General features: G+C 38.7%; 2 protein-coding genes across 3 annotated transcripts in view; one reads left to right on the top strand and one right to left on the bottom strand.

The window, feature by feature from the left end:
• LOC100650123 overlaps positions 1-23,627 on the bottom strand; it is a 108,654-nt gene that overhangs the window by 65,437 nt on the left and 19,590 nt on the right. The window lies entirely within an intron of this gene.
• On the top strand, positions 13,342-20,305 carry LOC100650370. The gene is made up of 4 exons (XM_048409909.1): positions 13,342-13,523; positions 14,176-14,563; positions 14,901-15,098; positions 15,390-20,305. Exons 1-4 carry the CDS (start codon positions 13,471-13,473, stop codon positions 15,510-15,512), a joined length of 762 nt encoding a protein of 253 aa, XP_048265866.1. The 5' UTR covers positions 13,342-13,470; the 3' UTR covers positions 15,513-20,305.

The raw sequence follows: 23,627 nt of genomic DNA, 5'->3' as shown, positions 1-23,627 counted from the left end.
TGTCGTCGACGAATACAAAAGGCAATTGACAAACGCGAAGATTAAACAATCGCATGGCCGATGCAGCACCTGTCCATTATGACAGCATTGCGCGGCGGAAAAAATATTTTCACGTAGACAACGATTATTCGAATGATTCATCGGCCCTAGAACTCATGCACGCGGTAGACAACGTGTTTAGAATTGAATAAGCTGCTACTGAGAGAGAGAGAGAGAGAGAGAGAGAGAGAGAGAGAGGGAGAGAGAGATGCGCGAACTAACGTCGATAATTTAGCACAATCGTGATAATTCAGCGAAATGCAATTCTCCGCCGACAATCCAGCTCTCGTCACGTTATAAATTTCCGTTTTCTGCCGATATTACCGGCCTCCGTTAAAAATCCACCGCTAATATACGATGCCCTGTCAAAAGTCCGATCCAAACTTCTTCACGCCCCCGATAAATTCAGGAAAATTCCCGACCTGTCGAAAACAAGCAACCGTTAATCACGAAACATCCTAGAATTTTTCAAAATTGCCTCGCACTGATCACCCTTCCGTTTGCCGAACAAACAAAACAGAGTTTACGCATTCTTTACAACTTTTTAATACTTGCTGAAATATACTTTGTTCTTGTTATGTAAGGTATAACGTGCGATGCGTGATTTCAATTGTATTTTTCAATAAATATGTAATGAGTTTGTTTGTATCAAACAAGTATAGTTCACCGTGCAACATTAATCAAAACCCGATAATCGATGACTTCCTGGAATATATGACTCGGGAAACTTTCCGTCCATATAATCGGAGTTTACGTTCAGATAAGTGAAATCAATAGCTAAAGGCTCGTTTAATCGTGCACTAACGAGAATTTCGTTCCTCTAAATAAAGTACGGATAAATGGAGTTTTACTGTATCTCCATTTATCAACTCATTCAAGCTTCAACAAGCTCACGCGTTAACACGAGACAAGTAATCGGAAAAAGGAAACAAAAAGTAGCAGGGAAGAACCGAACGTAGCTGTCGAAACTCGACCCTGTACATTTCGCATGGTGCGTGCATTCTTTTACTTTTACGCCGTCAAATTTTCCATAAGTCCATAAAAATCCGCAATCCATTAACCATTATCTGATCCATTAACCAATATTCTCGAACATCGATCTATCATTATCTCCATCTATCAACATCCTCCAACTCCAACGAACTCGCATTAACACGAACCAAGTAGACAGAGAGAAGAAACAAAAAACAAAAGGAAGAACCGAACACAGTTTCGATCGCTCTCGAAACTCCACTCGCCGCGTTTCGCGAGCCACCTGCTCGATTACCCTCGGAATTAATGTATGAATTGGGTACACACAGGATTGTTCCATGTCTGCGCCTCACCCCTTTCCGCGTTGCCCTATATTCCCAGCCTCTCGAACATCGGCCCATTGACCTTTTCGCGGCAGGCTAGGCAACGAAGAGGGGGTTGCATCGAGGTAAATTCGCGGACCTCGCGAAACGACGAAAGAAAGTGGTTGCAACGCGACACGATAAAGCTTGCGAGTCCGAGATCGATGAGATCGTATTAATTATAACAGGCCTGAAGAGCACTCGGGACCTTCCGACCACTTTACCGTATCATCTCTTTCCTTCTCTCTTTCCTTTTCTCTTTCCGTGTGTACGTCGCGAAACGAAATTCGCCACGACGGCAGAAAAAATCTTGTAAAGAGAGCAGGTACTCGTCGTTCGAGCACACACGTCCAAGTGTCTACCACCAGACACACAGTCTTTCGCGTGTTCATGCGTGTGCGTGTATAGGTTGAAAAAGAGTTGATAAGCTTTCGCTGTCTGTGGTCGTAGACGACGCGATCCGACCGACGACGCAATTATAAGCGAAATCGAGTCACGATCTTTATTTTCGCGTGGGAACTTCTGGTGTGTTGCAATTCCGAGCTTAGGGACTGTGGAGTTGGTCTTTATTATGTGACGTTGACTGATTGTTTGTTAGACACGTGAGCCGGAAAATCGGTTCGTTCATTTCTCCTTTCAGGTAGAATTGAATAGGCCTTTCAGAATTTTCACAATTTCGTATAAGGTCGCCAGCTGTTCTAATATTTATGAGCAGGGGTTAGGTTACCATTAATTTACCATTCAAAAGATACGCAGAAGAAAGTGACTAAACGAATTTCATTTCATTCTTGCAGGTTTGTTTATTCCGTTACGTGGTTTATAATAAAATTTCAAATTGATTCGAATAAACTACGTAACAACGAAATTAGAAGAGCATTCGGTACTTCGACTTTTCATAAGATTATTTTATACAATCTCGTGGAAGGCAGTGAAATTTTCCAATAAAGTTACCATCGATCGAATTTAAGATTGCTCGCATCGAAGTAAAAGGTTGACGAAAGTTGTATCGCGCTCGAGGTCATTCATGAATACTGAAAGACGTCGTGGCATGGAACAGGCTCGTGTCCGGCTATTAATTCACTCTCTGAATAAGCAACGGGGAGATTTTTTTAATTAAAACGTGCGGTCTTTCTAATTAAAAAGCGAGCATTCATCGATTCGCGGCGCTTCGTCTTAAGATTTTCACTCGCAGCCAAAGGAATATTCTGAATGGGAAAAAATGAAGGTAGGAGAACAGAAAAGAGACAAGAAAGTAGACGCGCTCCCTTTCAAAATGCATAATTCAAACGTTTCTGAATATTCCGAAAATTTCAGCGCGAGCCGCGGTCGCGAGTCAAACACGCGATGCAAATTCACGTTTAAGTTTTAGCTTAAGTCAGCCAACTCGGAAAACTCTTTAGTGATCTAATTCCCTTGTATAATGCACGTTACGAAGTATTATCCACGCTTCTTTAACACCGAGACACGATATAACACTATCGCCTAAAGACACATTGAAGAAAATAATAGTTCCAATAGAAACCAATCTTATAAAAATAACTTCAATCGTTTGCAAGTAGCGTAAATCGATATATTGTCAGTCCTGTAACGATAGTTGTATAATATATGAAATTTGAGATCGTAGTAAAGGAAAGAAACAACAGAAAATCTCAATCTCCAACCGATAAGAACGATCATCAACGATCGGCAGTAAATTGAATCAAAAATGTTACAAATACAATTTTTTACATAAGAATTAAAAAGAAAATAGAGAGACAACCTGGCTATAGAATTATAGAGCACAGTATAATTAAATTTAATATGCTAGCTGAGCGTGAAAATGAAACCTTGAACACAGTCCTCTAATATATTTCCCGTCTACTTTAAATTACCAGCACAAATCATTTAAATTAGCAAGACAGAAGATCCACGTGCCATCTTAGCACTTTTTATCCTAAACAAAAAGGCAACTTGCTAGTGAACTTGGTCGTACTCTTAAGCGCGCGAGAACGGAACGCAAAAGGCACAAAAAAGGGTGGAATTGAGGGGGTGAGTTTCCTCCACAAGGGAAGGGATCGTGATTTCGTCGAGCGTCGGCTAGAGGGCGGTGAATTTCCAACAACATGGCCGTCTAACACTGACACCCCGTGCAAGTCTCCACGAAGTTGACCAGTTTCAAGAAACCAGTGAATTTCATCGTTGCGCCTGAGGACAGTCCAAGCTTGTAAGTAACGACGCATTGTTCGTAATTATTTTTTTATCGGTCTTTCGATTAATTTTTCTAAAACAACGCAAACAGTTTCGACTCGAACTGCGTGCTTTGTCCGGCAAAGGAAACGCACCCCTCTCGCGTGTATCTCGCCACCCCGTGCAATGGTGTGCGTTGACATTGGCGATCAATAGAGCCGATGGTTAACGATAGACTCGATCGTCTAAAATTGTCGATCGATCGAGCGCTCATCTTTTGACATTACTTGATATTTAATATAGTAGGGAATTCTATAAAAGAAGAAATTAATTTCATCGAATCCTTTTATTATTGCACTTTGGTGATGTTTGTGTTGAATGAAATCTCTCCAGAAAGTTGTAATTTATATTTAAAATGATAAAGTATAGTACAATCGAAATTATTGAAAAATAATTTAAATGAAAGATAGTTCATCCTTCCTTTTTTCCCTTTTCTCTCTTCTTCCTTTCTTTCTTTTATTTGTTTTCGAATGCATACTTCGAGTTGTACGACTGCGTTTCATGAATGAATGGCAAGAAGGAAAGAGAAGCAAAGCAAACACCACATGTTCGCATACTATTTATACGCCTTCATATCGTTTTATCCGGACTTTTAATCCATTCCATATTTATAACTTAAACTAACTTTTCCCCGCGTATTGAAACCAAACGCCGCCCCTATAAATTTTCTCTCGTATCACTGCAAACGTTGATCTTTTAACCCCACTCTTTAAACCAACTGTTCCGTAACCTATGCCGCTAAACCAGCAGAGAGATCAAGTTTATTGGCAATTAACAATTTCCCTCGTTTTTTCATCCACAGTCGATGAGCAAAGGAAAATGTGCGTTTGATAACAATTTAACGATCCATCACCGTTAATACCAGACCTTCTGTCTGCACGACACGTGTGAGTGTTTCTGTCTGTTACCGAGACCCTCGTTTTAGTCGAACAACGCCCTGTTCGGCCGTCCGCCCCCTCCAGATTCCAGTAAATGCCATTTCTACGCTGTTCGCTTTTCTTTTCTCGCTGACTCAAGAAGACAGAAGAATGGTTCGGTGATAATTTCTGCGTCTTCTTATTTTTTTTTTTTTTTTTTTTTATCACGTTTTGTTAACGTCGCGATCCTCCATCGAAACTTGTAAGAACCTTTCGTTCTAAATCCCTGTCTTTCTTTCCAACGATATATTTTTCACAGTCTCCATAAAATAACACACAGATGCTGTAATTATTCGAATGATACCTCTTTTTATACTTTATTTCGCATTTTATATAAAAGCTAAGCAAGGGCTGTTCCCTGCTATTGTCAACACAGACAATTCTTTATTACGTTTAACAAACGTCATTCAACAGACCATCCAGTTCCCGCGCAATTACACACGCGATTTCTATTGCAAATATTTTTAACCCCATTATATAAAATCGAACCTGTATCAATGATGCATTGACATAGTATTAATTTTGTTGTTAATTAGATGGTACTGTTCGTTCAATTAGCAGCGTTAACCAAATTCCTCCTAATGATCCGTTTCGTTGCTCCGCCATGGGACAAAGGTTATTTTCGCGAATTAAATAGTAATTGTACCTGCTCGTGCCGCGTTGAATTTTATCAGCCAGAAATTTTCACCGACGCGACGCGGCATCGTCGATGCCATCGATCGACAACAACCTTGCCTCTGTCGATGATCCTTACTTACTACGTACATCGACGTACATCACGAACGTACATTACGAACGTACATCACGAACGTACATCACGAACACTCGTCAAGCAATTTATTTACGATATGAGCGTAAAACGCGTACCGGTCGTTTCGAAATGAGAATTCGAATGAAAATTCAACGACGACAAACGCTGTCGATTCGCGCAAGTAGTCGAGTCAACGTTTCATCAGACACGGCGGCTGATTCCAAGATATTCGTTTCACGTGCTCGTGTTTGACATTTCATGAGATCGTTCGATGCTCGTTCGAAAAATGAAACGCTCTTTGACAAGGAACGGATCGCTTTAATTCGCCGCCTCTTGCATATATCAACAGGTGCATAAAATTGCACACGGCTCAATAAACGCCTACTCGAAGTTACAACTATAATCTTTTGACACCTATAATCTTTGACAACTATAATCTTTGACGATTCAACTGATTATTTAACTGATCTTATAACGCTGTTGGAAGATTGGCTAGCTAAATAACTAACAAAATTTAATGATAAATTTACGTATTATTAAACTCTTTTATCTAATCAAGAAATGAAAAGATAAGAAAAGGAGAAGGATTTTGGTAATCTTCAAAAACTTAAGAAGTATCGATTACAGGTCAAGATCTCATAGATTTATTATTAAGATTGCTAGACCGCTCTTAGGAAAAATACCAGTATTAGTGATATAATTGATACGCTGAACACGTCAGCAAAAAGGGAGTGGCTAACATTCGATGCCAGTTAGAAGTTTGTTTGGTGGTTTAGGATTACTCATCGACGCGAATTCGAGCCGAATAAAAGGAGAGAGTGAGATTGATGTCGAAGGCTTTCGAAAGCTGTTCCTTCGAAAAGGACCGATCTTACGTCCCAGAGTCTTCACTGGCTGTGAAATTCGGCTGTCTGGGCTTCTCCGCCCCATTTTCACTCTCATCGAAATATCGAATATCAACGATAAACGTATCTTGGTTGGGACGTAATACCGATAGCAAGCAAGCACAAATTTTCCCTGGCAACGTTAGGCTACGCCTCACACGTGAAACAAGACCGCATGACCTAAATCGCTTCTCGAGTAATTTGTTCCCGGAACACTCTGTTCCGCTGCTTAGAGATTGCTTTTCCAATGATAGCGCAATTTATTTTAGGATAAAAGAATACTATAAAACGAGTCAAAGGGGCGTTCAATTAACGTATCGTGAACGGTAAAAAAAGAACATTAGCAACGCTAAATGTAACAGGCACAAATTTAATGAAAGAAAATTATTTTTAGCGAGAAGAGAATTTTTTCTCACTCTTTGTCATTAGTTGATAATATCCTAAAAACCGATAAAAATGACAGAGCTCGTTTTCTTCAGACAGATATTCCCTAGGTGAAGATTTGATACCTATTGCCGTACATAAAAGTCTGCTTTACGGTTTCTTCGAAACACTCGATCGCCTTTATCGCTCGTTCACCGTCGCTCGTATTTATTACCACTTCCTATATCTTCGGCTTCGTGTTTCTTGCTCGAAAATCGTGGCCATTTCTCAGCAATTTCTCATCTATTACGAGTCGTTTTTGTGGCCAGCCTGCAGCGTTTGCGCATTGGCCACGCTCGGTAGAGGGTAGAACACCTTTACTTGGAACGATTACATTCTCCCAAGCTCGTAATGACACGTAAAAAGAAGATGTTAAATAAGAAAGGAGCAGTAATTGAAAAATAAATAAAAATAGTAAGTGTTCGAATACTCTCTTGTGCCTGTGTACATCCTCTGCCAGGGATATCATTTATTCACTCCCACAGATCGGTTTCACATGGAGATACACGTATCGCGATACATACGCGTAGCACAAGCTGCGTACCGTATGAATATCGTCATTCGTTTTAATGTTTCGTCCGCTGCCTTAGTACGAAAAATATCGTTGCCAGGATAGACGAAACGAGTATCACATCCTATCTCACGAGAATCGTGATGTTAAGGTTTCGATTGACGTACATGTATATTCAGTACCTATCATATGCATATCACGATACGCATATCTTCGTACGGAACCGGTCATACTATTTAACGAACTTCATCGAACAAAGGATTTCTAAATCGTGTACGAAATTTGAAAACCAAATAAAAAGTAGAAAAATGCATGCAACCAATATTGATACGAAACAAACGACCGGTGTGTATATTTAAAACGGGGAAAAACAATGCTCCGTCGATGCTCCAGAAAATGTTCCGGGGTGGGACGAAACGGGATGAAAATCGCTTTAAAAATTCTACTCCCTCGAACGAATACGATGTAAACTCGACGAGTCTCATTGTTCACCGTCTGAATGCGAGTTGGCGCATCGGATGCAACGCGGCCCTATTTCGCAAAAAAAAAAAGAAAAAAAAGCTTGAAATGGATTGCTTAAAAATTTCAGCTATCTCTGTTATAATATTTAATACAGCTGAGTAAAATATCCTGTGAACAGGGAAAAATATCATCGTACACATCAAGCAACGTGTGATTTCGCAAACACGTCACACGAACTGAAACAATAAGAATTGATCGTTAATTTTGTTACGATCAATCTGTTGATCATATATATATATGTTGAAAAGAAGGATAAATTATTATATCGATAGAATTATATATTAAAATAATATATTAAAAAAAATCGAAATTCGAAACCGACATAACACGAATTGTATATATTCTGCGCGTACATTATGACGAGTTAATAACAGCGGTACGATATCATTCTTCCAAACAAATAATGGTAGATATGAATAATTGAACGGAAAATGAAAACCGCCAACCCACCTGCGGTTTTGATGTGATTTTAACGTGCTTGTTAATCGCTTTTTCCCGGATAATTCGTTGATTTTCGTTTGCTTGAATTATTTTGAATTTCGCAACGACCCGTTGGAATTAGGCTTTATTTCGTACTTCTATTCAAAACTTCGCATTTATAAAATTCCGCGTGAAAGGAATAAACAGTCGGTCTTCTTAGATATGGAAATAGAAAATGGACGATAAACTTCAGGTAAAACGTTTTCAATTATTTCACGGGTTTTGTCGCCGTAAGACGTTAAGAGTGAAAGAAAACGGGGAGATTTAACAATAATCACAGGGGCAACAGTTCGCGAATGAAATGAAATAATAAAAGGCAGTGGATCGTTGGTACCTCCAACGGAATCGTCTGTGAAATTGTCTCCCTCCATCTCTGGTTGATGTTTGGACAGGGTAAACTTTTGCCGCGAAGACACCGAGATTACCACGTCACCCTGGGGGTTTAGCATCATCGCAGACGCGACCATCTTGTTCTCCAAACTTCCACGAAAAGGCACCACAATAGCGGTCGAAGTTCTTGCACGAAAGGACACGAAGCCGAGGGTGTTTGTTGTCTCCGAGACAATGCGCCTTCTTGGTCTGACTATGAAACTTCTCGAAGGGGAGAATACTCAGAGACGAAAGAAAAACGACAAGTGTCAATGATGAATGAGGAAAAGAAGAAGATAAAACGAGAAAGAAAAGACATAACTCGTGGTATTCTCGCGATACAAAGTGAATTGTTTTCTTAAAAAGAATGACTCGCGTATTATTCAGGGGAGAGATACGTGGGAACGTTAACGAGGCTGAAAGTGTTCGCTCAAGAACTATAAAAACTATTGGCGTTTAGTCTACTAATTAAGGTTTCTCGAGCTAATTAGCTGGAAAATGAAACAGCCTGTGAAGACGCCATTCTTCGCCCGAACGTTTCCGAGGAAACTCGTAAAAAGTCTATATCATAAAACTTTCAGAGAAAGCATTAAACGCGATTTATTTCCACGTCGAAGAACATTAGAGCGTCCACAACCTCTTTCAAGACGAGACCACATCCAAATTTCCATTTTTCATTTTGCACCTATCAACGAGCATCCATCTACCTATCCCCGTGAAAAGATATGTTCAACGCTAAAACGAAAAATCGTTCGCTTCAGCTTCGTTCGCCGTTCTGCAACTTTAAACTTCAGACAGCTGCAAGTAAAGACGGTCGTGCGTGGTCGGACACAGGCCAGATCGAAGGGAGACGAGGTGAAACGAAGATATCCGGATGCATAGACGATGGAAGAAAAGGAGTACGGGAGTGAGACGCGAAGATCTATCAGGGTAGTCGCGGAGAAAGAGAAAGACGAAGGAAGAGTTAGACAGGGAGCGTAGGGGAAGGGATGAAGCGGAACGAAAGGATGGCAGAAACGGGGGTAAGAACGGAGAAACTAGGACGAAAGGTGCGAGCCCAGGATGACGGTGCACTAGCTGGGGCCACTGACATGAGACCGTCCACTTCTATCGAGGGGTGTACGGCCATTGAATCCACTGGATTTTCACCCCTCCCCGGTGCAACCTACTTTACCAGCTACTTCGTTCGTTTGCCTCGCGCGAACCCGTCGAGTGGTCGTCTTATTTCGACGACCTGTATCCGATGCGAGTGCCGGCATTCCGGCAAGCGAGCAGTGATTTCAAATCGTAGCGAATCCTCGCTGCTCCCTCGGCACTTTTCTCCAGAGCGAGCTCCCAACGCGAGGAAACGAGCAAACGAGCGATCCGGATTTGCACCAGACCGCGAACATTGCCCGTATTAAGCAAATTGCCTCGAGTGTCTTATTATCAAAGTTCGTTCGACGCTGCAGGAGTTTCATCGAAACGATAGAATTAATTAGATCGACGTATGTTAACGAATCTCTGAAGATAATTTTTTAATTGATAGTTTTGTACGGGGTAATTTAGTCTAGAATGATCTCAGAGGAAAGAGAAGATCGATATTTAGGAATGTGAGTTTGTATATACATTATGCATATTTGAGATGAAAATATAGAAACACAAGGATTTCTAGTAATCCAGCTCCGTAATACGTAATTGTAACTTTTTTCTGCCTCTTCTACGTTTATTGAGTAGAACAACAAACTTTCGCTCCTCCCATGCCAAAGGCAACGATATCAGTAGTACAAGGAAGCTGAAATTTTGGTTCAGGAATAGGAAGCAAAATACAGCCGTGGCCGTCGTATCGTACACGAAGTGTGAGTGACACCAATATCCGTGGTGCAATTGCCGCTAGTTCCTCTCTTTTATCTTTCTCTCTCTCTCTCTGCCTCTTTTTCTTTCTATTCCTCTTTTTTCGCTTCTGCCTGCTTCTCTGAAGACATTCAGATGTTCGTGCGGCCGTCCTTGCTCTAATTCAAGAGCGATGAAACTTCCTCAGATTGTAAACTTTCCGACTATTCTGTCGCGAGATTAACGTGTACGATTGCTCGCTGCTGTTGCGATTGTTTGTTTCTTAAATTTCTGAACGAGCTTACAGTTGCAAGAAATTTTAATAAGGATTAAAACTCGTAAATTCTTGAATAGAAATACTAACAACATTTACGCGGTACTATTTTCGAAAATTCTTCGACGTTTTGGGATTATTGATATCTCGGAATACAAATTGTTAATACTTTCCAAACGCCTGACTCTCAGGCTGTGCTATTCTACTCAGTTTACGTAGATGATCCTCTTGCTATGTTGTGAGATTAGTCAGGCACTATTCTACTTGAAGCTACAAACATTAACGTACCAATATTACTCTTGGTAGAATGTACAACTCTGCATGTCTGCACACGAACGATCACGTTCTATTTACTCGACGACGCGTGACTTCCTTCTTACCCATTTGCCCACAACCGACAACCTTCCGCTCGTCTGAACACGAGTAGTCGAATCTACTTGTTGTTCCACAGTATTTACCCGACTGTGAATCAATGTCATTCCATTTCTCCGATTATAACCAATAGGAAATGCCACTACTTAATTTATCCACAAATCAACCTAATTTTACGATCCAAGTTTCGCTACATACAGTATCGTTCTACCTATTGTTTCCACATCTACTTATCACATCGAATAATTAACGAATTTGGTAAACACTACGCTAATTGGTTATTCAGATTGGTCTGAATATTCCAGAATATTGCCAAATACATATTTCAAGTAAAAACAGATGAATGTCTGGTTAATGGTATTTACATAAGACCGTAACCGCAAGGAAAGAAATTCTTACGAGAAGGAGAAATAGATGCTTCTAGCAAAGGCTGGTCTGTAGATCAGTACACGAACAATCTCGTCTTCCCACGCAATTCGTGCACCGAGCCAAAACGTTCCACCTACGCCAAGTAATTCTATCTAATTGCACATGTCCGTCGATCGCGCGAACTAAGCGCATCCCACGTTTCAGCTCTCTTTTTCAACGATTCGAGTTAAAAGCATGACAGGCACCGCATTGTCACGGACTCGCTTCCAAGGTGATACATTTTTAACGTTCCAGCCGAGCATTTCGAGCGACACGTCGAATTAAAGCTGCCACGCTCGCAGCAGCCGTTTGACTGACGGCTTCCGGTATAAACGTTTCTACTGTCACCTAACTGAACACCTACGATAGGATAGACCGAAAGAATTTCCCATTTGGCAAGGCGATAGTGTACGTTAAGGAACAGGGTTCGCGCTTTATGCGGAATGATCCTTCATCCGTTTAAAGGAAAGCAGGAAATTGGATCTTTCCGCGCACCTTTCGCATATAATATTGATCTCCCGACTCAGAAGCTTTAAGAGCTAAGTACGTTCTTAATTACGTTCTATATAATATTATTACGTAGTTATTACAGAATTCATATTCTTATGATTGTAATTTAAATTGTCCGATAAAATTATACTAGTATTTAACAAGAAGAATATCGCAACTTCGTTAAAGTATTTGGGACACGAAGAATATTATTTAAATTATAAAAATGAAAAACTCTACCATCTGAATTCTTAAACATTAAAGATTCAAAACGTTCAAACTCTACTATGTCCCTCTCACAAACTTTAGTACCATCGATTATGTATTTAAGCGACGTAATACTCTGCCACCTACTCAAAGTTCCGTACAATTTTGTAAGGGAGACCTGACTAATTGATCACCCCAATGTTTCCAAAACCCACACACTCGACCAAGCCTGATACTCCACAATCTACAGAACCTCCATTTTACATTCCATATGTCCAGAAGGTATCAAACCAATAAAGCCAGAGTTTGTTCGTACCGGAAACAATCAAGACGCCGGACGAATCGCGAGATAGGTCACGTAGCGGCTGGATCGTTCCGATATCGATCACCAGTCAGCGAATTATCTCCGTTACGTTAATTCCCGCTGGAAATCGTCGAATTCGGCAAGAACCGCGCGTAGCACAGATCGTTGCTTCGTCCGCGGAAGCTTAACTGCGCTCGTCCCTTTTTAATAGCATGTTATCGGGCCAGCAATATTAAGTTGCGATACGATATCACAGTAACATTGGCATGGTATTATCATACGTGTATCGTAAATTTCGAAATAGATGCGAGCTATAATACATTATTAGACAAATGTTTACCATTTTACTGGTGTTCCATAAAATTTCATTTCGAGGTGATAAAAATTAAATTCTATTGCATATGATATACGTACTTTCCCTATTTATAATACTCGACATTCTATATGGAATATAAGTAAAATAAATGAGACAATATAATAATGAATATCAACGAACCAGTTCTCCTAATCTTTCATCGTACATCACATAGAAAATAGCTAGAGGATATTTTATCAGTAAATATAGTAACTACATTGTTGCACCATTGCAAACAGCTCACGATCAATATACATATGATCGTTGTCTGATCGACAAAACATTCGTTCGTGATGTTACCGACATGACATAGAGATGTTTCGATGCTGTATTGTTATGGATAAGTGGATTTGTTTATATATTAAACTCCATATAATATCGTGAACACGTCTGATGATGTTTATACGCTGTATAGTTAGGTGGGCGACGGCCTTAAATATCCGAAGGAGTCGACGGCTTTAAAGTCAGTCGCAACTGCGCCAGGTCGACCGATAAACGGGAAACTCGGCCACTGGGTCAACGACAGATGCAGCTGGTGCACTCGCACCGAGACACACCCCAACCCATCGCCCCTTCATCCCCCGCTCTCTCCAGCACGCTTGTTTTTCCTATTTTTTTCTTACTTTCTTCTGGATTCTCTGTCCGTCTGTCTACCTGTCTCTCTCTCTTTCTCGATTTTGCTTCTTCCGTTGCTCTCCTTTTTTTCGTCATTCTCTACCGCTATTTTTCAAGTTGGTTTTCTCTCTGCCACTGTGCCTACTGGCTCGTGCTCGATGAATCCGTGTCGCGTAGCATGAACGAGAATCACTCGAGGATTCTGCGAGCTGTGGAGATAAGGAAGTGTGGGTAAGTGGCGATGATGGAAACAGAGTGAGGAGCTATAGTTTCCAAGAAGCTTTTTGAAGTGCGGTTTGAAAGCAGAAGAGAAAAATTACACTGCAGCTATGCTATATTAAAGTCAATAGTTCTTGTATTGCGTACGACACGATTGTGAATGTAGGAATATCGATTAGAAGTTCGCACGCGTTTCGGCATTGAAATCTGCGTTGCTATTGAGAGGGAAAAAGTTCACCGACAACTTTTCTATCTTACACGTAAAAGCTTGAATCCATTAAGGCCGACAACGCAATATTTCGTTTGCAATTTTGTTTCAATCAATCTACGTTATCGAATTCCTTGAAATTACGAATACAACATTCTCGTTTGTTTCTCCTACCGCATTGATTCTACGATTTTACGAAGTTTGAAGAAATTAAAGATTTATAGCGCAATAATAAATTATTTTCCTGCAAATTAGAAAACAATGTACTTTTAAAAAATATCTATTGCAATAAATTTTTCTCAACAACATCTACAGTTCTACAGGCATCTACATAATTCCACGATATTCCGCTGTTCATTTCTTAATGAATTAATATAGTTCCTTGGATATTTCGATTAATTCCTCTTCTCCCAGTAGCCGACTGTTCGCCGCTAACGAGCAGATTTATCATTGCAGGCGACTAGAGGAAAAAGAAATAGTCAAACTGGCACCGTTCAAGTTTCCCTTTTCAAAAATGTCCAAGTCGCGCAGCAGCGACGAAAAGGACCGTGAGAAGGACAAGGACAAAGAATTGGAATGCAAAGTGGAGAAAGATAAACATTACGAGAAAGAAGCGGACAAAGGCAGTGACACGGAACACGAGGACGAAGAAAACGCGCTAGAGGACGAGGAGGATAACGCGAATGGACGAAACGTTCAACTTCCAATGAGTCAACTGCAATTGACCACCGAAACTGAATCCAATTTAAACTCGGCGATATTCGATTCCAACAGCCTGATGGTTAGGAACGAACAAGCCATACCGAGCTCCCCTCCTCCTTCTTACGAGCACGTTATCGAACAGGTGAAGATCTGAGTTGACCTAACCGAATAAAAGAGCTAACTCGCTCCGTTCCATTCGATCACCAAAACCTTTAAGATGGAAATACTTGATTCCCAATTTTTCTACGCGTACAGTAAGATCAAAGTTTCTTTTGGGAATATTCCATTGAATATTTCGTCGTTGAATGCTGGAAGTTTTTTAATTTAACTTCTTTTCTTCTTTTTTTTTTTTTTTAAGTAATTTTCGAAAGATGAGAGATTTCTCATTTATTGTTTTAAGTGTTAGGCAAGAGCTTAAGCTTCGTGGTATGATACAGGTTTTTATTGAAATTTTCTATTATACTCTGATGTAATTTTAGACGCGGTTGGAGCACGCAGCCGAGGTTCAGAAGTACGAGGGTGGAAAGAACCTCGGGAACGACGCGTCTGGCGAAGATAATAGAACAAAAGCACCCAAGATCCTTCACAAGTCGAGTAAAGAGTTATACAGAGCAGTGGCGAAACAGTGGGGCATCACTTGCAAGATGAGCGACCACTGCAGATGCTTGGACTGTCAGGTAACTTGCCCTTGTACAGCACGAATATCGAATAACCCACATTTTCAAATATTCTACGAATACTTTGTTACTTTTTCAAGACAATATGTGCGTAGTAAAATCGAGAGTACATGCACAGTAGAATTATTAAAATATTTTCATTTACTTTCAAAAACATTCTTTTAAATTAAGTTCATTTTAAATTAAGTTGTTCATACGAATTGAACGAAGTGTTCATATACTTATGAGCAGCAATATATATATTTCAGTAACGTACAATTGAACATGAAAACTTATAAATTGCCTTCGCAGAGCTGTTATTTCGACTGCGAGTACGACAAGAATGAGAACCAGAAGACTGACGGTGGACTAGGCGCCGGCACGCCGATGTTCATTTCCGAAGTGATGCAAGGTTCCGGTTGCGTGCTGTTCTAAGACAGCGGAAACGAACCTCCATGGCGACGACACGGTCTTCACCGTGTGCTTCCATAAGGAGCAAAAGTTCACGTGATTGCGCACAAATCAGGTTGACTGTTTCCTAATGGACCGACGAACCACGAATAAGTTAGTTATTGACCGTCATCCTATGACGATTTGGGATGAAATTGCTAATAACATAAACAGCCAGCCAATATTTAAAACTTTATAATCCAAAGAATATATGTAAGTGGATCTTCGTGAATTTTCATTTGGAAGCCCTTGGTTCGGGATAATTGATCGGCTTTACAATTAAAATGATCTCTGTGAGGGAAATATCGAACACTATGCGATGCCCTACAATTTCGAAAGTTTTTAAGAAACAATGATCATCAAATGATATTGTTGAAAATAAAAAATTCGAATTTGAAGGAAAGATGTTGAGATAAAAAGATCGCAAGTCGCGTGTTTGTGTCTCAAATTTAATTCACGAAGAAGTTCATTCTATAGAGAAAAGCGAATTTTCGTTTTTGAGCATCACAGATGTTGATGAAATTTTTCGAGGTGGTATCTCACGAGAATTGCCCTTTTCATTGAGAAGTATTTTCGATAATGTCAAGCAAACTGCAGTGTGCTTTAACAAAGAAGTTACTAGAGGAAGTATCGAAGTCAGAAAGATTTCAACTTGTCAATTGTATACATATTACTCGTTGCATTTTCACTCGGTGGTAGACGATTGGTAAACGCTCGACCAATTTGTACAATAGGCGTAGAGTTAACGTTTAAACGACCTCGCTGTTGAGATTGTTTAAAAATTCATTGTCCATGTCCGATCGAAATGATACCTACTCGATTCTCAAGAATGTTAATATCGATATCTGAACCGTGTTGCTCATAGATGATGTACATTTAATCTCCCCGGGTCCTATGGATTGAACTTGATTAGCTTGATAAAACTGGACCAATTTGCGATCGTGAATTTCAATTCGAATTCTTCTATTACAAGAGAGTGTGAAATTTTATCGATAGAAGGATTTCATCTGGGGAAATTACAGGAAAAATAAACATTAGCGTAAATGTTAGCCATGTTATAAACGAGGTATATAAATAATCGGCGTATTGTCTCGAAAACTCAATACTATTGTAAATGATCACTTTTATGCTTTGTTACATCGACTTGCTGCGTATTTTCTCTAGCTCGAGGAATGAGACGAATCAATTACAGTTCGTAAAAGGTTACGTACATCGTTAATAAGTACATAGATTGTGGATTTTTATGCGTTTATGAAAAAATCTAAAGATGCAAAAATGCATAAAATGCAAATTGTATACAAAAATATTTAAAAGATATAAAACATCTAAAATACTCATAAAAATATGAGTTTCATAAATATCCGCAATCTGTTAATAAAGAATTATAAAATTCAGATAAAACGAAAGTTTCTCTGTCTTTCATAAGCTAAACACGTCTTTTTACAAACTACTTTTACTGTTATACACACAATTTACATTTTTCGACAACGATAAACAGGCCTATTATTTAAACATTTTATGTGTTGCCATCCATATACACAAAATAGCATTTTTAACGAAGAAACGCCATTCAAAGTTTTTCTATCGTCTTCTCGACTCGACGAGTCTACTCCAATGGAACATTAAAGAACATATAAATAATAAAACATATAAAACTAATTTAGGAAAGCAGTGTCTATATAATTTACTATTATTATTACAACTAACATCGACCAATAACTTTTAAGCAAATCTTCGAACAACTAGAAAAATGTTTATTGGATTAACATTGATTTTTCACACAACACGAAAAACCACTTACTCTGCTGAAAGCAAATATTGAGTCAAATAGTACCGGCCACTTCCGGTACCGCTTTCTTTTTCAGTCTCCGCGGAACGAACGACATTAAGCTGGCTTTTACGCTAGAAAATTAGAAAGCATTCCCAAAGGAGCAACGGCCGCGATCTCATTCCTCGAGAAAGAAATCGAAAGCTGTCGATTCAATGGCCCCTGTCGATTCAATGGCCCCTGTCGATTCTTCCTTGCGGCAAAACGCGCGTAGCTAGATGTGTAATTAACGATTGTAATTTACACTGATTTCCCGCAATACGCGTCCGAGGAAATCGAAACTCGAAACACATGAAAGTATTATAGATCGAGCGTCGAATACGTGTATTCAATGGTGTCTCGTTTGCATCTTTGTTCGCCGTACGAACGATTCTGATTTTTTTATATTTTTAACACGTTAAGTGCTACGTGGGTCATCGATGACCGATAGGAAACTTTTCGTGCAGGCTTGAAATTCTCTTCAAATAATTACAATATGTAAGATATTATTTGAAAAATAATATCGCCTAAAAATAATATGCATAGCATATCAATTCATACGTTGAATTTGTATTTTATCAGAACTTAATTAGTATACACTCCTTTATACAATCTAGTAATTGTATTGAAGATCTTTTTGAAAAAAGAGTCTATAGATTTGCGATAAATGGAAATTTTTTAAATGATCGCGGCACTCAACGCGTTAAACCTCTCTGTTGCAGATTATATCGTTTAAGATTTTCTTGGGTGAACGATAGTCAAAATATCGCAAAAATATAGTATGAAGATATTCTTACGACTTGGTAGATTTTGTTCGTTTACTTAAACCCTGTTCGACTTCTCATTTTTTACTTTCCATTGTTTTAATTCGATTAATTCCGACCTATTGCGCTAAGGTAGTTTACCTAGGGATACAACGATATCGATTCTTTGCTGCAACGCGAAAATTCGATTTTACTGCTGTAAAGACAAGCCTCGGGTCTTCGAGATGAACGCGATCATCGCAGCTATATATCGTTTTTTCGAGGACTCTATTGTAAATGTTGTACTCGTTGCAACTCATCGAGCGATTCAGCAGCGAGAAGATAAATAAAACTGAGGTAAAAATCTCAAACGACACGATCGTCCAATGGTGTACGTCGATTGGGTCAATCTGAAACATAATACAGTACCTGCCTATACACTTATCTTTTCAAGATACTGTTGTTCAAGATACGAGAGTTCTTTTGTACTTCGCGCCGAAGAAAACACGAACAATATTTCACGTGCGTGAACAGTCGATCCCTCCCGCCATTATTAAACCCGCTTTTCTATCGGTGAGAAGCATCTTTTTGTACGAATAACGCGCGATCCTTTTACCTACGTGCGCTAAAATGGTAATTTACGTATCGAAACAAACTTTGCTCCATTTGGAGAAAATTTAAATTTTATTTGACAAGTACAGTAAAATTATTGCTGCCTTTTATAACGATAAAGGTGATTAAAAGATATAACTTTTTTTCTCAAAAGGTATAGGAAGAAGGGAAGATACCTAATTCTTGCTTGAAGAAGATTAAAAATTTATATCGTGTTAAGGGGTTCAAAAAATGATAGAAATATTTTTATATACGTTGAACGAAATTAGTCGTTTTCAGACAAACAACCGAATCCATAATTTTCAATTTAACCTTTAATATTAAAGTTACGTAACGAAAAGGAGCAGGGTATCTCGACGTGAATGACCAGTCGCACAAATTACATAATTTCACTACAGTCAGTGGATCATTTTCACCTGAACGCCTGACATACTCTGCACACATTTCATTTACAATTAATCGATTCCTTGCGGAGCTTGTGTATGTGTGTGCGTGGAAAGGGACAAGATATAAATCGAAAAACATATAAGAAAAAAAAGAAAAAGAGAGAAAAGTGAGATACGTATGTATAGTATTTTTCTGGGCCGCGAATTTTTCATTAAAATGTCATTGCCTTGAATGACAAAACTTGTAACGATTATTATAATCTCTACTATATAATATATTCATGATATGAGACAGTATAATTATGATAACGATTACAACATTTAACAAAATACTATTATAAAACGGCCGCGAGACATGATTATCATATATTTAAGATAAAAATGGAATGTATATTACTGTTGGAAATTTTAAAGATATTAATCGAAACAAGTGGAACTATGTGACGATAAAATTCTACAGGAATCCAGCCGTATTTTGAGATTTCTCAAAAATAAAAAAACTAGTGAACTGTAACATTTAAAATATTATAATTAGACTGTAGATTTGTATGCATTTGTGGAGAATTTAAATGTGTAAAATGTATGAAACGATATAACATACAAAATGTAAAGATAATACTCAAAAGTATAAAAGATATCCAAAGTAAAGTACTCGTTCTAATATCTAAAATCTAGAGAATGAAACTAATCTCTGTCTCTATCTAGTATCTAGATACTATTTCTTTATTCTACATCATGAAAATCCGCAGTCTAATTATGATGAGACAGGTAAAGAGTTTTTTTAAACACAAAGCTGTTGTAAAATGTCAATTCCCTCGCATCAAAATCTACTATCGTATAATCTAAATACATATTCTACAATTACTGTATAAGTCGCAGGTTCGAAAGACAGAATTTTTATATCTCAAAATAATCTATGCATTTGTCAAGTGTCGAGTTTTGTTTCCGAAGGGGATTTGTTGAAGAGGAAGAAACTATAATTTTGTTCCTTTATGAGGGGTGAATTTAAACAAGCATGAAACTGTACCATCTCGTAGCCTAACAAGCACACACGCTAACCTGTATATGTGTGTGCTCGCGCGTGTATACATGTCGTTTATTCTGTGTATGTACGTTACATAGAGAGTAAAGTGAACGATTGCCTGGTGAATCGTCGTTCCATAGAGAATATTGACTGTAAAACTCGATGTATTCTGGTAAGTTCGCACCAATAAAAAGTGGCCTAAACTAGTAAAGTTTTCCATTCTGTCTCACCATCTCATCTCATCATTTTGTCCGATGACCTATTTTTTAAGAGACCTCCACAACCACTGAACGCTAAGCTTTCATCTATCATTGTTTATTAGGGTATCTTTGGCATTAATTATAAAAAAAAGTGTTTCACACATTTCACGTAATCACGTTTCCTCAATGATTTTTTATTCGAACATGTAGAGTTACAACTCGTCGCAATGGAGAATATGTTCGACGTTAGCTGCCTATATGCAGGCGCTGTAAAAGCGACTTTTTATAGATATCAATTTAAATATATATGTCGGAGATGAAAGGACATCGGGACCTTTCTTTTGGAATGTTTGGGAAGGTCCCCAATACTTTAATCCAGACTTTTTGTTGTAGCTGTACTTAAATAATAAAACTGAGAAATAGTTGTTTATGATCCAATCCGAGTACGAGTGGCCGAGATTTATGACAGTGGGCTTGGGCTCGAAGTGACATAACAGGTCGCTGAACGTAGCCACAGTCACGGGAGGAACGTGTACCTAACAGAGGTATGGAGTAATTATATAGCTTTCCCTAAAAACAAAGATTGACCCGAGGGGTACAGAGAGATACGGAGAGGAGTATATAAGGGCAATTTCACTTGGACTGAGATTCAGTCCGATAAGTTCTACTTGTACAGTGGACAAGTGGGTTAAGCCACATCAGAATCGTAGATCAAATCTCATTCGTCAACCCGTTGACCGTGGATTCGTTATCGAACCTAAATTCATTGTCATCGACATCTCGATTATCCAATCGCCGCTATTACTTGTTAAACTCTTTAATAATTACACTTGTATCAGTACAATATCATCTATATTACATAACAACGATGTCCAATTCATGTGAAGATTCATTATACGTCCCTAACCCCAATGATAACCCGACATATATATATATATATATACTAAGCTTGATTTAAAAGAATATCTGTATTTTCGACCAAATGTGGGGAGACGCGATCGCGAGGAAGCGCGTCAACGGAAGTCATAAATTCCCACTACGATTGTAAGAATCGACGCGAATAGATCGATCCCCTGATTTCCGTTGAGATAATAGGGGTGGTTGAGGCGGTATAACGCTGCGATTAACAGTGTTATGGAATATGTATTTCCAACAATTTTACACAAGTTAGTAACACCGCTGCTTAAGATATAGGTGACGAAGAAATGGATTGCTCCTATATGAGAGAATCCGGGTACAGATGTTGACTGATCTGAAGACCGAGATTGGGTACGGGTAGATAGGTGGTCTTCGAAGAAGTCTTGAGGCGTTGAGAGTATTGGAACTGAGATATAACTACTTGATTGTTCTGTTGATATAGACTCCCGATGATAGACTGTTCTGTCGTTCCAAGAACAAATCTAGTGTAGTGGTAAAGGTTGAGTTCTTTCTGATATCTTTTAAATAGATCTGCTCTCATAATTCAAATATAATTACCAATTAAATATCATTTAAGATATGTAGTGATTAATGTCACAATATCTTACGTAAAGACAATGATTTCAAACACAACGTGGTGTAATTTGTTCATTAAAAAACAGTCGAAAAATTACTTGCTGTCAAAGAAATACAATCATTGATCATTAATTTTCAAGGATAAATTACAATCGTCGATCGCAGTCGCTTGTTAATTGAAATACAGTTTGAAAGGTCTCGAAGTTCATACGTTTCGAGCAGCTGTATCAAATTTCCGACGACCAAAAATAAGTTTATTAAGTATATCCTTGTTTTATAACTCGTAGACACGCATGAAAACGCTCGGTGGGAACGCTGAATGATCGCGCAATTATAGCAGCAACCTTGCCTCTTTCCAGCAATTTGTACCGTTGTCTGACGTAAGCTCCCAGCAATAATTCTCGGAGAACTCTTTATGCTACGCGCTCGAATCGATTCTCTGATAGAAACCTCAACCTCCTCGGAAAATCCATGAAAAGAGTGAACTGCATAAAAACCTACGTCTGCATCTCATACTCTATACGTGCACGATGTATAGTATTTTTTACGAGCTAACAGATTCTTATGTTTCTTTTTGTATAAATGTTTTTCCATTGGAGTAATATTAATATTAACCAGCATTAAAACTCATACAAATAAAATAAATTGTAGAAAACTGCATTTATTTCCTATACTTTACATTTTCACGGTTTAGTCTATTTCTGATGAATTCACTTTACTCGACAACACATGGTAAAACACGAATGTCAGCTTTCTCATTCTTTTAAAGGTCATCCGCTCTCAATCCCTCATTTCTCTTATTTTTCGTATTGTCCAAACGTATAAACAAATCTCATAAAAATCGTCAACGAAGTCCCTTTCCTAGAAATTCGCCACAAATAATAAAAAGTTCCTTCTGTTAGATTTATTGTAGAAATTAATGATGTAATATGTAATGGCAGAAAAATATGTACGACATCGCTGACGATAACGATGGAACCAAAGTCCTGAAAAGAATCCAGAGTCTAACAGTCTAGTCGTAACGATTTCACGCAGCTAATTCATAATTTTCGCGCGTGTCCTTGTTGTAACATGCGCTGGACACGATGCATTCCGGTTTTTTTCCCGATCGTAAATAACCAAGTAACGTCCGTCGGCTGGAACGAGTCCGGGATCTCGATGACGACACGGTTGTTTAACCGCGTGTGCGGAACACTTGTCTGTTGCGCGTGTTTTTCCTACTATTTTTTCCATAAACTACTCTTTCAAAACCTTGTTCTCTTCTTCTATACGACCATTTCTTTTTACTTTTTCTTACGAATCAATCTAACATCAACTATAAACGGAAATAATAATTCTTTATATCAAGTTACGTTGTACTTTTCCAAACAATTTCCTGTGATTTTAAATTTAATTGCAATTTATTCCTTAAAAAAAAAACGTTCTATTCAAAACGAAATTATTCCGTAAAATGAGAAAATCGTGTCAATTACGTTTTCAATTTATAGTCGTTCGTTCTTCACGTCTACGAAACGAGAGTGAATTTTTCTCGCGTAAATCCGATAAAAGAACAAACGTACATTTCATCGTGGTACATATTTTTTAAATGTACAGAGGAGTATATCGCTCACGGTAACGAATTCCTTTCTCTGTTTACACTTTTATCGATATCGCTTATTAAACAGCCGGCAATGTCGCTGCATAATCTGTGTGTTCCTCTTTGTCCTGCTTCCTTCTCAATTTTGTCTCCGTCTCTATTGCCAACCGTGCCATTGGCGTGCCATATGTATACAATTGCAGGCTTGTTTCTCTCCCACTCTCTCTCTTTCCCTCTCTTTCTCTCTCTTTCTCTCCC

This window comes from Bombus terrestris, chromosome 11 (genome assembly GCF_910591885.1).
Source record: "Bombus terrestris chromosome 11, iyBomTerr1.2, whole genome shotgun sequence".
Classification (NCBI taxonomy): Eukaryota; Metazoa; Arthropoda; class Insecta; order Hymenoptera; family Apidae; genus Bombus; species Bombus terrestris.
The sequence above is the reverse complement of the archived record's forward strand: the minus strand, read 5'-3'. Positions and strand labels throughout refer to the sequence as shown.

What these genes read in the sequence shown, in the direction of transcription:
- LOC100650370 (XM_048409909.1), top strand. Translation starts at nt 13,471, where the DNA reads ATGAACGAGAATCACTCGAGGATTCTGCGAGCTGTGGAGATAAGGAAG. An exon ending in ACGAGCACGTTATCGAACAG is followed by an intron (nt 14,564 to 14,900) that starts GTGAAGATCTGA and finishes ATGTAATTTTAG; the next exon opens with ACGCGGTTGGAGCACGCAGC. An exon ending in GCAGATGCTTGGACTGTCAG is followed by an intron (nt 15,099 to 15,389) that starts GTAACTTGCCCT and finishes TTGCCTTCGCAG; the next exon opens with AGCTGTTATTTCGACTGCGA.